Source organism: Harpia harpyja, chromosome 12 (assembly GCF_026419915.1).
Source record: "Harpia harpyja isolate bHarHar1 chromosome 12, bHarHar1 primary haplotype, whole genome shotgun sequence".
Lineage (NCBI taxonomy): Eukaryota > Metazoa > Chordata > Aves > Accipitriformes > Accipitridae > Harpia > Harpia harpyja.
Window position 1 is genome coordinate 8767430 of NC_068951.1, and position 13111 is coordinate 8780540.

Below are 13111 nucleotides of genomic sequence, written 5' to 3' on the forward strand. Positions count from 1 at the left end.
AGAGTTGGAGGTGTTAGGACACAAAAACCAAGATAAATACACCCTGAGAGACCCAGAGAAGTGCTGCATGGGAATGTTTGGCATCAAGTAACCTTGAGTATGTCCTCATCAGTGATGCAAAAAGCTGTACGAAGCAGAGGCCTTGACGCTGTGGACGTTTCTCGGTGTTTACAAGACTTAGCCTTCGCTACAATATTGGTATCTGCATATCTGCAGTGTAATGTGATCGGCAGGGGGAAAAAAAATTGGCTGTGATTTACATATCTCTTGTTTTCTTTAGGATATAAGAAACAAGTTCAGAAACCAGAACTGTCACATCTCTGACAGAAACAGCCCAGGTCCCCTCCTACAGCCAAGGCTCATGCAGAGTAAAGCCTCCCTTTTCAGACAGATAGGTAGTTGCAGCTATATGGATAGTTGTTCCCATCATAGGAAGGTTAAAAAAAAAAAGGTCCCTAACCACATCCTCTTCTAACAGTTTGAATTGTCACAAGAGGTGACGACTCTAGGGGTCTCCATAAGCCCAGAGGCAAATTCAGAGAAAGGGTAAGTGGGCAAATGCAGGCGCTTCTGGAGGAGGCAGATGCCCAGGAGGTACTGGGGGATTGCAGTGAGGGGACCTCGGGCAGCTGTTGCTGTCTTAGATTAGCTAACTTGACTTCCTTGAACTGCAGGGAAACTTATGAGGAAGTGAGGCAAGTTGCAAATAACAACAGATTTTAACTTATGCTCTTAAGCACTGCAGAATTCTCTCTCTGGCTCGTTTCCCGGTCGCACAGTCTGCTGCAGCCAACCCGTTCTCGGAGCACCCTAGCTCCGTGGAGGGAAAACTGTGATCCCTGTATCTGTGCTGAGGTGAAACTCCTGCAGGAACAGGAGGGCTGTTCCCGCAGGAACAGTCTGCCATGTCCAGGTAGTGCCTTGCTCTACAATGCAAAGCAAGATGCTCAAAGTTGACGTTGCTTGAAGGCTTACCTAGGCTGATTCAGGAATTAAATGCCTCAACCATGAAGGCAGGATATGCCCCTGTGTTTGGTTAGCGTGGCTGGGAAGGCAGAGTAGTGACTAAGCACATCCTTGAGGCAAATCTCAAACCTCTGAGATGGCAGTCATGCTTGCTGAAGCAGTCTAGCCATTATCTGCAGAACAGTCAGTCCCATCATGGGCAAGGAAACTGTCAGATTTGGCTTTAGTTAATGAAGGCCCTTTTTTGCCCCTCCACCCCCTGGAAGATGACCAGAAGCAGGGCCTATATGCACAATCTTTTTGAGAGACCTGCAAACATATAGTCAGAGAAAGTTGAGATGGCAGGAAAGAAAAACAGATGCCCTAATTTCAGGATGCAGTTTGCTTGAACTTGCTCTGAACTTTGTAAATACAGGACACCTGACATCATATTCATTTACAGTATGTTTATTTCTCAGTGCATTACATGAAAGGTCTTTGGTATTTGTGGGTTCTTGAATACTGTTCCCACTCAGCTCTGTAAGAAAATGCTGAATACAAAACATTCCATATACAGTAACAAAACCCATAGCAAATAAAGAGAAATAGATATTTTGAACAATAACATAGCAATATGAAAACAGGTAAGTAACCATGCAAGAGGTGGAACGAACAGGTTGTGTTTAAAACAAACATTAGAGCCTGCCATAAATGAGTTCATTGTGTCAGATGAGATTTATTCTTGCTCTAAGTTAAGAAATTACACGTTTGCAAGATACTGCGTACAGCTGCCCTATAAAAGACCAAATGGTTGTAAAGCTTATTACAATGAGAGAAGCCGGGACCATTTGCACACATACAAAACACACCGATATAAATAAAAAAATACTGTGTAAAATAACTACTGAAAAAGTTAACATTTCCTTCTATGGATGGGAATGTGCTTTGTGAACAATTATAGCACCTTTGAATTGCTTGGTTTCAATGCAATCACAGAACCTGTGAGTAGTGTAAACCCCTGTACCACCAAACACCAGAATGGAATGTAATCTCGAGTAAGATAGAAGCTGTAAATGTGGAGGAGAATGGATTTCCAATAAATTGTATCGAGAAGTAATTCCAGAAGCTGATTTTCTTTTAGAAGCCTTTGTCACAGTGGTCAGGTTCCTACATTAAAAGAGTTCATTACAGAGACTGGGAGTGAACCCCAGTCCCAGAGCCAAACTCTCAGAAAGCCACTCGTGAGCCATATGCTCTGCTCCACTAAAAGCAGCACCAGTCTGTGCTAGCTGAAGAGCTGGATCTGATTTTTATGGCCTGTTCCTGTGAAAGTTGATGGCAAAATTACTCTGGAGTTTGGTGGGAGCAGGTAAGGGCTCTTCTCTCTAGTTTATTCCTATTTCCCTGGGTTGCTATCAATTCTTTACAGTAAGTGCAAATTAGGTACTCTGGAGAGAAGCGTTCTCCACCTTCCAGGAGTACCAGACTGCTGGTGAACATCAGGGTGCAGGAATTGCAAAGATTTTTGGTTGTGCAATGTGCTGCTGCTGCTTCCGGTTAGCTCAAGGCAAGGAAAATGCATTACTACTACCAGAACCGATCCAAGTCAAAAGCACATTGGAGCTCAAAGAAACATTACGAGTTTCAAAAAAGCCTTAGGGGAAAAAAAAGGAAAAGAACACACTATGGTATTGCACAGTATGCATGTAAGATAAAGCACTAAACACTTCAATTAAAATATATTTCTAAATGAGCACGCATTCAAAATAAATCCACTCTCTAAGTTACACAGACATGGCAAGATGCACTATATGCCCTGGCTAAAATGAACCTTACTATCCTGCCTAAGATGGAAAATGTGGTCGGAGTGGTTTGCTTAGTCATGAATATCATTAATGTCAGCATGTGAGGCTGTGTTCACCTTTAAAACATAATTAAACTGGGACTGCACAACAGTGTGGTCCAACCATTGTGTAAGTAGAGAGGAATGAAACCCCAGCTGAGAGAGAAAGTCCATTTGGTATAATCCTACTGTCACCCAAATTAAAGATACAGTACCACATAAGAGAGAGATGTAGCTAAATAAAGCAAGAAGTGTGGGGAGAAAAAAATTACATAGCTCATACAGAAATCTGGGAAGGCCAATAATTTAAATGGTTGCAACCCAAACCTAACAAGTCTTTTGACAATTGACTTGGCAGGATTCACTGCAAACAACTGCCATTAAATTTCCTTTCATCTTGCCAGTAATTTGTTTTAAATAATTTAAAATCCAAAATCTTAGTCAATATGAATGACTTGAAGAGAATACTCATCAAGCTAATGCAATACCTTTGAATTCAGGAAGACAAACTTGGAAGAAGAAAAATTTATCTTTCAATTCAGTGTGAAGGCTCAAAAATGTCAGGGAAGTGAAAATGGCCCTATTGTACTCCCTCTTCCCCAAATCCAACCCTGTAGCTACAGGACCAGTGAAACCAAATTTTGCCATTTCCCTTTTTAAAGATTGCTTTCATTTAGTTTAGTTCCTGAAACTGCCATGAGGAAACTTCCTTAATGTGGCAAGCAACTACAGCTAGCACCAGCCTGCCCAGTGTGCATGATTAGACTGAACTGGGATTTCTCCTCAGTCTTCAGGGCCTGATTTTCCAACACCTATTGTAGGCATAAGGGGTTCTCTCCTGGAAGCCCCCAGCTATGTCTTGTAATGGCCACATGATCAAGACCAAGACAGTCCCTATTCAACAACGAGGTAATCAAGTATTTCTCAATTCCCACATGGTAGTCAGCCTGTAAATGGGGAAACATCTTTTCTGCACATTTAATTCTTAAATGGAAAGATTATTCCAAGAATCTATCAGCATGGAGGGACATGGGCTGCTGTACAGCACTTCAGGCATTTGCTGAATGTTGAAGACCTGAGCTGTGTGTATTTGTGACTGGTTTTAGGCTGCAAGCTGGTTGCCAGCCTTCCTTAAGACACTGATTTAATTCAGCATCATTTATATACATACTATTGTTAGAGTTAGCACTGGATTAAGAGTTGGTGCTGGATTTGAAACTAAGATGCATTCAGGAGACTTCTTTATTTCATTCTCCCAAAAGGATTATGAACACAGGACAACTGCTTGAGGTCAGTAACTTGCTTGACTTGGGCAGTTTTACTTGCTTTCTTGTTTTCTGACTGCATCACGCTCCAGCTGTAATTCAGAGTACAGGCAGGCAAAGGAATGCTGGAGCCTGAAGCATCAGCTCTTGGCAACACTCTGCATTCACTTCAGATGTTTGAGTCTTAGGGAAAGAGAGCACCTGATTGTACCTTGCCTTCAACTCCCCAAACTTTTGTAACCCTTTGGGCTTGTTTCTTTGAAATGTAAATGTCCAAAGGAAAACTTGAGCATATGGAAGTACAGCCTGTACAACCTGAACTACGTGGGTTGACTGCTGAATGAGCTCCAGCACTGGCATTAGCCAAGCAGCGCGAGGATTCAAAAGCAGGGCAAGTAAATGCATTTACTGCAGCCTCCAAGCCAGCTTAAACCAAGGATGTTTATTATTTAGCTGTACGGCAATAAAAAGCTTCTGCAGGAGGACAAGTTTCTGGTGCTTGCTCAGCATCAACTTACACCATTTCACCTGTTTTGAGAGGGATGGTTGAATTTCTAAAGACCAGGGCCAAATAAAGATATATAGTGAATTCAGTCATCCTGAAGTAGCCTGTAACCTGTTCATTTCTGAAAATACAATGCTCTTCGGAGGAAAGATTCGGATGTGCTGATGTCTCTGTAGGTCTACAATGTTTACTATGTATATGGAAAGTTAATTTAATGTGTGGCTAACACTGGGCTGGCAGAGCTCCTTCATTTTTTTCACAGAAATATTGTAGCAGTACAGTTTGCCTTTTTCAGATAGCTGTATCTTGCACTAGGAACCAGCCAGAATGTCACAAATTTACCTGACTTAACGCCATAAAATGACAAACACAAACTCAGTTTCCTCACTTTCGTCCCAGGCTGAATTTGAAAACTGTCAGAATGGAGCAGGAGGGGAGGGAAATAAAACAAAAACAAAAACAAAAAAAAGCACCATTGGTTCTGTTGATTAGTCCTCACCCTTTCAAACAAAAATCACTGTCTACATGAATGACATCAACTTGTCCGATTTGGTTTGTACAGCAGGTGTAGTGATTCATTTGTCACTGAAGGGCAGGTTCAACAACTTAACCCTGGAGCTGGGACTTCCCCCAAAATAACAAGTTATTGCAAAAAGTAAAATGACTTTGTATTTAACTCCCAGTGCAAGATAAGCTTTTGACAAGACTCTAATTCCTTAGGCTGTGGTTTGCTACTACACTGTCTCTAGATTCAAATGGCAAGGATTTACTCACAAGATAAAAGTGAAATAGTGTGAAAACATTTTTCCGTATTGATGTAGGATTAAGAAACTATTGCAAAATATCCTTTTCTGTGAATACTTATTGCCACTACTTAATTATCTCTGGATGTATGCACAAGCTCAACACAATATGGGAAAATGCTTGCACAATTCCATCATATCTCATACAAACTGCTCTATATTTTCACAGAAACAGTCTAATCTCACTGTAGATAGAAAACCAATGTTGCCGTGAACATTTGCATCAAAAGTCCTTGCTTAGCTAACCACGAATAGAAATAATGCCACTCACATGCAATAAGCAACATGGAAAGCCAAGATTTTGATGCTAAATTCCAAAGAGTAACCTGAATTTTCAGAGTAACAGTTTTAAGTGTTCTTTGAATTTTCCAATTTGTTCTTTGCTTAAAAGAAAACCTTGCAGGTAAGAACGCTTTAATGGCCTATGAAAGGGGTATCTTCACCTGGAAGGCAGATGACACCACCACATGGAATAAAGGCAGATGGCATCAACTATACCAATGGACAAGGCTAAGGCTTGGCTTTGAGTCTAGATGGGACTGATTGTCTCAGCCAGTTAAGCAGTGCTTTAACTGAGTAACTTTCAAGGGCAGTAAGGAAACAAGGGGAGGATTAAACTCTTGAGACAGAGTCAGGAGGTGTCATTTCTGTAGACAGCTTCTGAGGATACCTGCCATCTGGTATTCCAAAGGCAAAACAACAAAATCAAGAAAAACGTTCATAAGACCCTCTCTGAGCTATGGATAAGACATTCCCTGCAATAAGGATGTAGTATTGGCCAGGTAAGGAAACCCCCCAACTGCCAACACTGCAGCCTCCTACCCACTTCATTTGCACTCTGCAATTTAGCACTGGGATACTGTATCTTTAACTGGTGAAAGGCATGGAGAACACACAGATGCTCCTACTTCATCCGATTGCTTCTCCTTTTGGCTTCACTGTCATCCAGCAGTGAAGAGAGGATCTGGTAGGCCTGCGGCTGCTGGGGTCCTCCACGTTTGATCTTGATGCTGGTTCGCAGAGGGGAGCCTGGGATCACATCTTGTCCAGAGCCTGGCTCAATGGAAGATAAAGAGTCTGTAAGGAGAGAAAGTCACGGGAGAGCGCTATTTAAAAGAGGGAGGCTAAGGAAAGAGTAAATGGGCCCTTCTGAATGATACCTCTTCTGGAAGAAGTGTCGTCTTTCCTGTTGTCTTTCCATCCAGCAAGCAACTGTGGCACTTACATGTTTGCTGCCGTCACACTACTCCTATGTTAGGTCTTTTCCCTCTGCTCTGTCTAAACTCTTTGGGGCAGGTACTCTTACTGCACATGGCCCAGCAGGCCTGGTTGCCATTTGTAATTCCATTTCTAAAGCACTGTTCTTTTATTAATTATAAATTTGCTTGGGCTATAGCTGCTACTCAGCATTGCCCACAGATTCCTGTTATTGAAGGATGAGGCCAAGTGGTCACTGGGAAGTGATGCTCCTGAGGGTTTAAGTACCATTTCACTCCTTGTAAAGGAGGACATTTTCAGGCACTGAAAAGATTGAACAAAAGGATTGATCCGCCCTCCACTACAGCCAAATTAGCAATAAAGCCAGGAATAAATATTAGCTGTCCATTCTCCCAGCATGCCTCATGGTAACACACACGTCCTCTTTCTACAGCATCCTGTCCTGCAAAGCTAAATACACATTTGACTACAGCCACTATTCTATTTTCCCAGCAGTCAGCAACAGATGCTGATAACCTGATGCTGCCTCATCATTTTTAATGCCCTAGTTTCTTCTTCCTTTTCCCTTCAGAGATGGATATTTGCTTGCTTCCCTGCCAAAAGCCCAACCTCACAAGCCAGACACCCAGCCTTGGTTTGATCCCACGAGGCAGCATTTCTGTTTCAAGTGAGCGTTTGGCTGCCAGAGGATTTGTGCTGCGTTCGCTGGAAGTAAACACTGCTGGGCTGCTCTCTGCAGTTTGCTAGGCTAGATAATCCCAAACTGCCCTCCCATTGCAGAGAATTGGTTTGTTTGCTGGTATGTTTTGCCTTGTTGCTTGGGTGTCTGTGGTTTTGGAAACCACACCGATTGTGAACTTTCTTGGGAAAATGAGAGCATGCAATTGGCATTTCTGCGTGGGTCTTTAAAGCTGGGCTGAGTCGGGCTGCCCAGGAACCTGTGGTAAAATCCTTAACACCTACGGTGGGAACATGACCAGATAGTTGGTGCTGGGTGATTTAAACCAGTGTGGTGCTTTTCAGTGCAGGGAGGTCTGTGCTCGAGGATATTCTGTTTTGTTATTTTATGTCTTTTTCTGTTGTGGTTTTTTTTAAACCATATACACATAAAGGGATGAACATAACTGCACAAGGAAAAAATGCCTTACTTTCCGAGTTCTCTTTCTAAACAGTATTTTTGTAGGGCCTAAAATATGTCTTAAGTTAAAGAATGGAACTATCTTAAAAGCACAGAGTAAAAATATAATTATCTATACTGTTATTGGATAAAAAAGGAACTATTTATATAAAAGTCATACAATATAGGTGTTTAAATATGGCCTTAACTACACTGTGCAATTAAAACCCATCCATTTTTGCTGATGCGGTTACACTGGTATAGAAGTATTCATGGGTATAAATAACTCGCCTCCATCCCAAGCAATAACAGAAAATACATTCATGTCAGTAAAAATGGTTTGCGAAAATGACCGTTTCAAAATAACAGCAGCGCATGCCTTGTTGCTGCTGTACTGCCAAACAGACAATGTATAAAAGAGATAAACTAAGCAGTTCTGCAGGGGCAAAGCTGCATGAATCCCCCAGTCCAAGCCCCAGTGTCTACCCAAGCTTCCTCATTTTGCTTTATACTAGTATAAATGAAGGTACAAAGTAAAAGATAATGGAGGGCCAGGCCCTGGGTCCTGTAAATACACTGCACTGTGCTTATGCACTGGGTTCCCCTTCCCCTCTTGCCCGGGGAACGTACCGGCTGGGCATGGATTGCTGCCTAGGTAATCTAGTGGGCATCTTCCTGGTACCTCAAAGCAAAGCAGCATAAAAACATCTCTTCCTGCCCCTGGTGTATAAAATCCAATGAAAATATGAAGTAAACTAGGATTAATGCAGAGGTAAGGTCAGGGTGATTGTGGTTAAATCACGGGTTCGTGATTCATGATTTCCCGAAAAGCTTAAGCTGTTGCTGCCTATTGCTTCTCGAAATAGTACTTTGGGGCCTCTAAAAGACACACGGCCATAGAACAATGAAGAGCAGTGCTGAGACCCCAGCCAGTTCAGCCATATAACAGAGCACCATGCACTGACACTGTTTTGGCTTTGATGTGCCCAGCGGCATTTTCATTTTAGCACTGTGCTGGCTCCAGGAGGAGCTTGTGGGCTTTCAAAGCATGCTGTCTTACTGCACAGTAATAGAAACACTTTAAGTCACTTGCTTAGGAACTGCTGGACATTTTAGCTATTTAGCATTTTCACAGGCTAAATCAATATCTAAAGGCCACTTCATAATAAAAGTGGATGTCAATCTGAAGGAAGGTGTGAGCAGCTTGCTTTACAAGCAAGGCCAGGAATGAGGTGCCATGTGTCGAGGAGAAAATAAGAAAGAAAAGTGCTATGGGACTTGGTTAAAAAATGCTCATCTCAGTGCCAAGGAACAGGCTTGCTTCTCACAGGCTGGAATAGTAGATCTAAACAACATTTTGCCTCTACTGTGTTTCTGAAGGGGGAGAAATTGGCACAGCAACTTTTGGCAGCTGTGAGAGAATTGATCCTCGAGTACCCCAAAGGGAGAAGTCTGAACTGTGATGATTGCACAAGTCCATACTCCGCTTAAGGAAAGAAAACACTCATTAAGGGATGATGCCACACACTGTACCAGCAATGGCAAATGGGCTCAACAGAAAACTTAAAATCTACCTGAACAAAGAACACACGAGACTTTCTTTAAAGCTGATTGTGAAAATAGCTTTTATGTAAGTTATAATCCCAAGATGTTCAGGGATCACTGGTTTTCAGGGTAACATGTAGCACTGTTTGGGCTTTCTCTGTAAAATATAGTGCTACACAAGGCCAGGGCCTCCGTGGTGTTAAAGTCATTTGGAAGGCACTATTAACAGGATTAAATGATCTGGCCTAAAGACTTGAACAAGCAGCTCCCTGGGAAGCTGGTAGATGATCTGTGCCACATGGATTGAGCTGTTGCTCGTGACTTGGCTTTCTGAACTGTAATAAAAATTATTGTGGGGGTCATTTCACCTACTACTGTAAAGCCAGAGTAACTAGTGCAGTTGGTGGAAGCTCTAGGTCCTCAACAGTTCTAAGCATCCTTTAAGTCATGTTGGGTACCTACTTTTGAAAACCCAGCTTAAATAGACACTAGACAGAGAGTTTAGGAGACTGGATGTTTAACCATCAAGCAGCTGCCTGAACAGAGCCCCCAGTTGCCTAGAAAAGAAAACCTTAGCAACGCTTACCATGAATTCCTATCATGTGCTCAAGAATTAATACCCTCTCAGCTAAAATCTTCAGAGCTTCTCGAAGTTGTTGAACACCTTCCCCCTGCAAGAAGGAAAAAAACCCTAACATTGGTGTATGTTGCAGAATAGGCCTCTTGTTCACAGTGTTGCCTCCACAATGCCAAAATATGCAGTGTGAATGTTTAAAAAAGAAAAGATGTAAAAGGGAAGATAAGTTGCAAGGGTTAAGTAGAAATGCAGGTGAAATTCCTATTTAAAGAAAAACTCCTCAGTTATACCCACGTTTGCAGAGCCTCTGACCCAAAGCCAAGCCTTTCAGTTTGGTTCTTGCTTCTGCAGTGGGCCAAACCCAGGGTGTATATTCCTGTCAGACCTTAATAATGTGCAGCTTATGTTAACAACTATGCTGAACTACCTGGAGAACGGGTTTTGCCCTCACCTGACATTTACTCTGAACATCAATTCAGGCTTTCTCTTTGTTGGTACACCAGGAAACTGGGACGTGTGGCTAGCACCATCTTGCTGCTCCCTTATAAACTGGAACAGTGGCAAGCAAGCACTGCCTCTCGCATTGCTCCTAGCCGGGCCACGTACCTTCACGTACACTCAGGCTGTATTTTGTTGCCCCCATTGCCTTAGATATGGGCTTGAAGGGAGAGATAGATGTTGGGAAGTATTTTAAGGTGGGAGAGCAAATATGTGAGAACTCTGGCTCTCTCTCTGCACATGCAATTTGATGTCTTCCGGGGGTCTGTCCCTGAGCGTGTGGGAGGGACAGTGAGGGAGTAATTCCCTACCTTGCAGCAGCTCTGTGTGGCAGAACAACCACTGGGGACTGAGGAGGTGTTCAGAGAGCCTGGTGAGAGGGCAGCTGACAACATGGCCAAGGAAACCTCAAAGACCAGGATTTCTAGTAAGTATTAAGGTGAAACCCAAGGTTCAAATCATCTCTTGCTCTGCACTTTTAACTGTGGACAGGACCCTTGCCCTCCACAAAGCATCCTGCCAAAGGGAATAGGGTTGAAGCACAGTGAAGAGACAAAAAGGAAAGTAAAACAACAATAGAAATACATGCTTACATCAGCACCTTTGTCACCTTCCTCACCCTTCTTGCCTGGTTCACCCTAAAACAGACAAGAAACAGAAATTTGTTTTCATGTGCCTGCCCAGGATTACTTGCATCCCTTCCCTCCAAAGGAACAAATTAAAGGCAGAAGCGTTTCACCAGCAGAAAACAAGCTGACTCTCTGGCACTTCATGCCAAGGGCCAAAGTGCTCTCATGACCTCTGTCCTGGCTCCCACCAGCTTCCCGGGAGGTCATCACCATTTCTAACACTGACAAACTTGGCCAGGAGTGGCCAAGCTGCAGGAGGAGCTGGCTGCCACGGCCTGGGCCCACAACAAGACTATATACATCTCATGAAGATCTCAACGAGCAAAGCTTTTATCTCACACCAAGATAAAAATACTGTTCCCCTCCCCCAAACATGCACATGTTCGTCTTTGATTTAGAACATAAACTCCTCCATTCTGCTTTCATTATTAGTCACATCACTTTCTGCCTCTGAAGATGCTCATTAAGCTTTTCTTGAACAAAGATCCCTATGTGCTGTGAACATTGGTCTGATGTCCCCCCCTAACCAGGAAGTTCATGCATTTCTCAAATAACAGATGACACAGAGAGATTAAACCACGAGCTAAACATAAAACAAGGGAAAGGTCTAACAAACTGGTAAATAAAATGCCTGGGCTCCTCAAACTTGTTGGACATCCCTGAGATACTTGCAAAGCAGGGGTGGGTGTGGGAGGAAGGACTGAAGAAAAGGTTGTATGAATCGTACAAAATGATGAGATGGAATTAAGGAAGAGAGAAGAGAAACCTCCCAGAGGACCTAGGACCTCTCTGGATGCTGCCAGCCAAAAACCCTGACTTGCTCCACCAGCTTGCTTTCAGCCAACCTTCATCTCCACTGGTTGGTTTGCACCCTAGCCGTATGTGCCAGTGCAGACATCTCCTGTGTGCCCCTGTTCAGGTATTGCCAAGAACTCATTTGGAGACATCTCTTAATCTCATTAAAGGGTTTCTAGCTCAGCTTGGCAGACCAAGGTGCAAGAAGGAGTTGAGAGCAGCTGATGTACTTTGAGTTGTTTAACAGTGTCCACCTTTGGGCTCTGGTAGAGCCAGGAACCTCACGGGGCAGGAAGGAGGCTTCTGTCTGCCAAGGTTTGGCTAGAGGGGATCTGCAAGCAAAGCACATCTCTGTTGGCGTGATGCCTTCCTGATCACGGCATTTCAGCGCTATGCTTAACATGCAGGAAGACCATGTTTCATTTACAGAGGAATAGGTTAAGGTGAGGTTGCCTATTGAACAAATGTCTAAGCTGGAAACAGTTGACCTAAGCATTGCATCTGAGAGCTGGTTGAACCAGCTGCAGTCCAGCTAGGTGGTATTTATGGTGTCACGCAGGCACCAAACCCATCTGAGTCTTGCACACACCCGCAAGTACATCACTTACAGGAAATCCCTTAATGCCCCTCTCTCCAGTCAGACCTGCTTGCCCCTGTTGGAAATAAAGTAAGTGTCATTAGGAGATATTTTTCCATTTGACAAGAACAGAGTGTAGTTTTTACTAGTGGAATTAAGATGGCTTAATGAAAAACCTTACATTTGGGATAATATGAAAAAAATTCCTCTCCCTTGACATTATCACTTAGAGACAGCAAAAGGGGGTCATGGTTTTCTGTCAAGTATCGTCTCCAAATCCCATCACACTTTGGAGAAGTTTGGTTCGATACAGAGCTACTCAGCTCAGTACCCTCTCAGTAAGACGATTAGCAATTTTTTTGAACTTTACAGCAGTCAGTTACACTATACTAGGAAGGAATTTGGCTGGAGACTTGTTTTTTACAAAGATACCGCATTCTTCTCTCTAGTAAAACTGATGGGCTGATGCTGCCCCAGACAGCAAACAGAGCCCAGGACTCCCACAGAGCACAGATTTAATCTGCCTCCTGCTCCACACACACATCCCTGCATTAACCCCAACAACTACTGATCAAAACACACATACAATATTTTGGTTGGTTCATTTCTTTTTCCTGCTGTGCTAATTTTCACATTGTTCTCAGTGGGCGGGGGTTGTTCTTTTTTTGTTTGTTTTTTTAAACAGAAACATTTTTAAATGGTATGTGTTGATTTGGGGCAGAACAAAATGCCATTGAACTGAGCATCTTTTTTCCCTCTGTATTCCTCTGCAGCATTGGTTTTCCACCCTGGAG

The 13111-nt window shown here is 43.0% G+C and overlaps 1 protein-coding gene across 7 annotated transcripts in view; it reads right to left on the bottom strand.

The window, feature by feature from the left end:
• Positions 1 to 1397: 1397 nt before the first annotated feature.
• The window catches only part of COL26A1 (collagen type XXVI alpha 1 chain), a 182096-nt gene continuing 170382 nt past the window's right edge, over positions 1398 to 13111 (bottom strand). For 4 of the 7 annotated variants that reach the window (XM_052804514.1, XM_052804509.1, XM_052804512.1 and 1 more), the window contains 4 exons: positions 12349 to 12393; positions 10910 to 10954; positions 9828 to 9912; positions 1398 to 6438 (listed from right to left, as the gene is read on the bottom strand). In XM_052804514.1, the coding sequence (XP_052660474.1) occupies positions 6266 to 6438; positions 9828 to 9912; positions 10910 to 10954; positions 12349 to 12393 (348 nt within the window). In that variant the 3' untranslated portion in view covers positions 1398 to 6265. The remainder of the gene's footprint in view (positions 6439 to 9827; positions 9913 to 10909; positions 10955 to 12348; positions 12394 to 13111) is intronic. The other 3 variants (XM_052804511.1, XM_052804515.1, XM_052804513.1) reach the window with 3 other exon arrangements.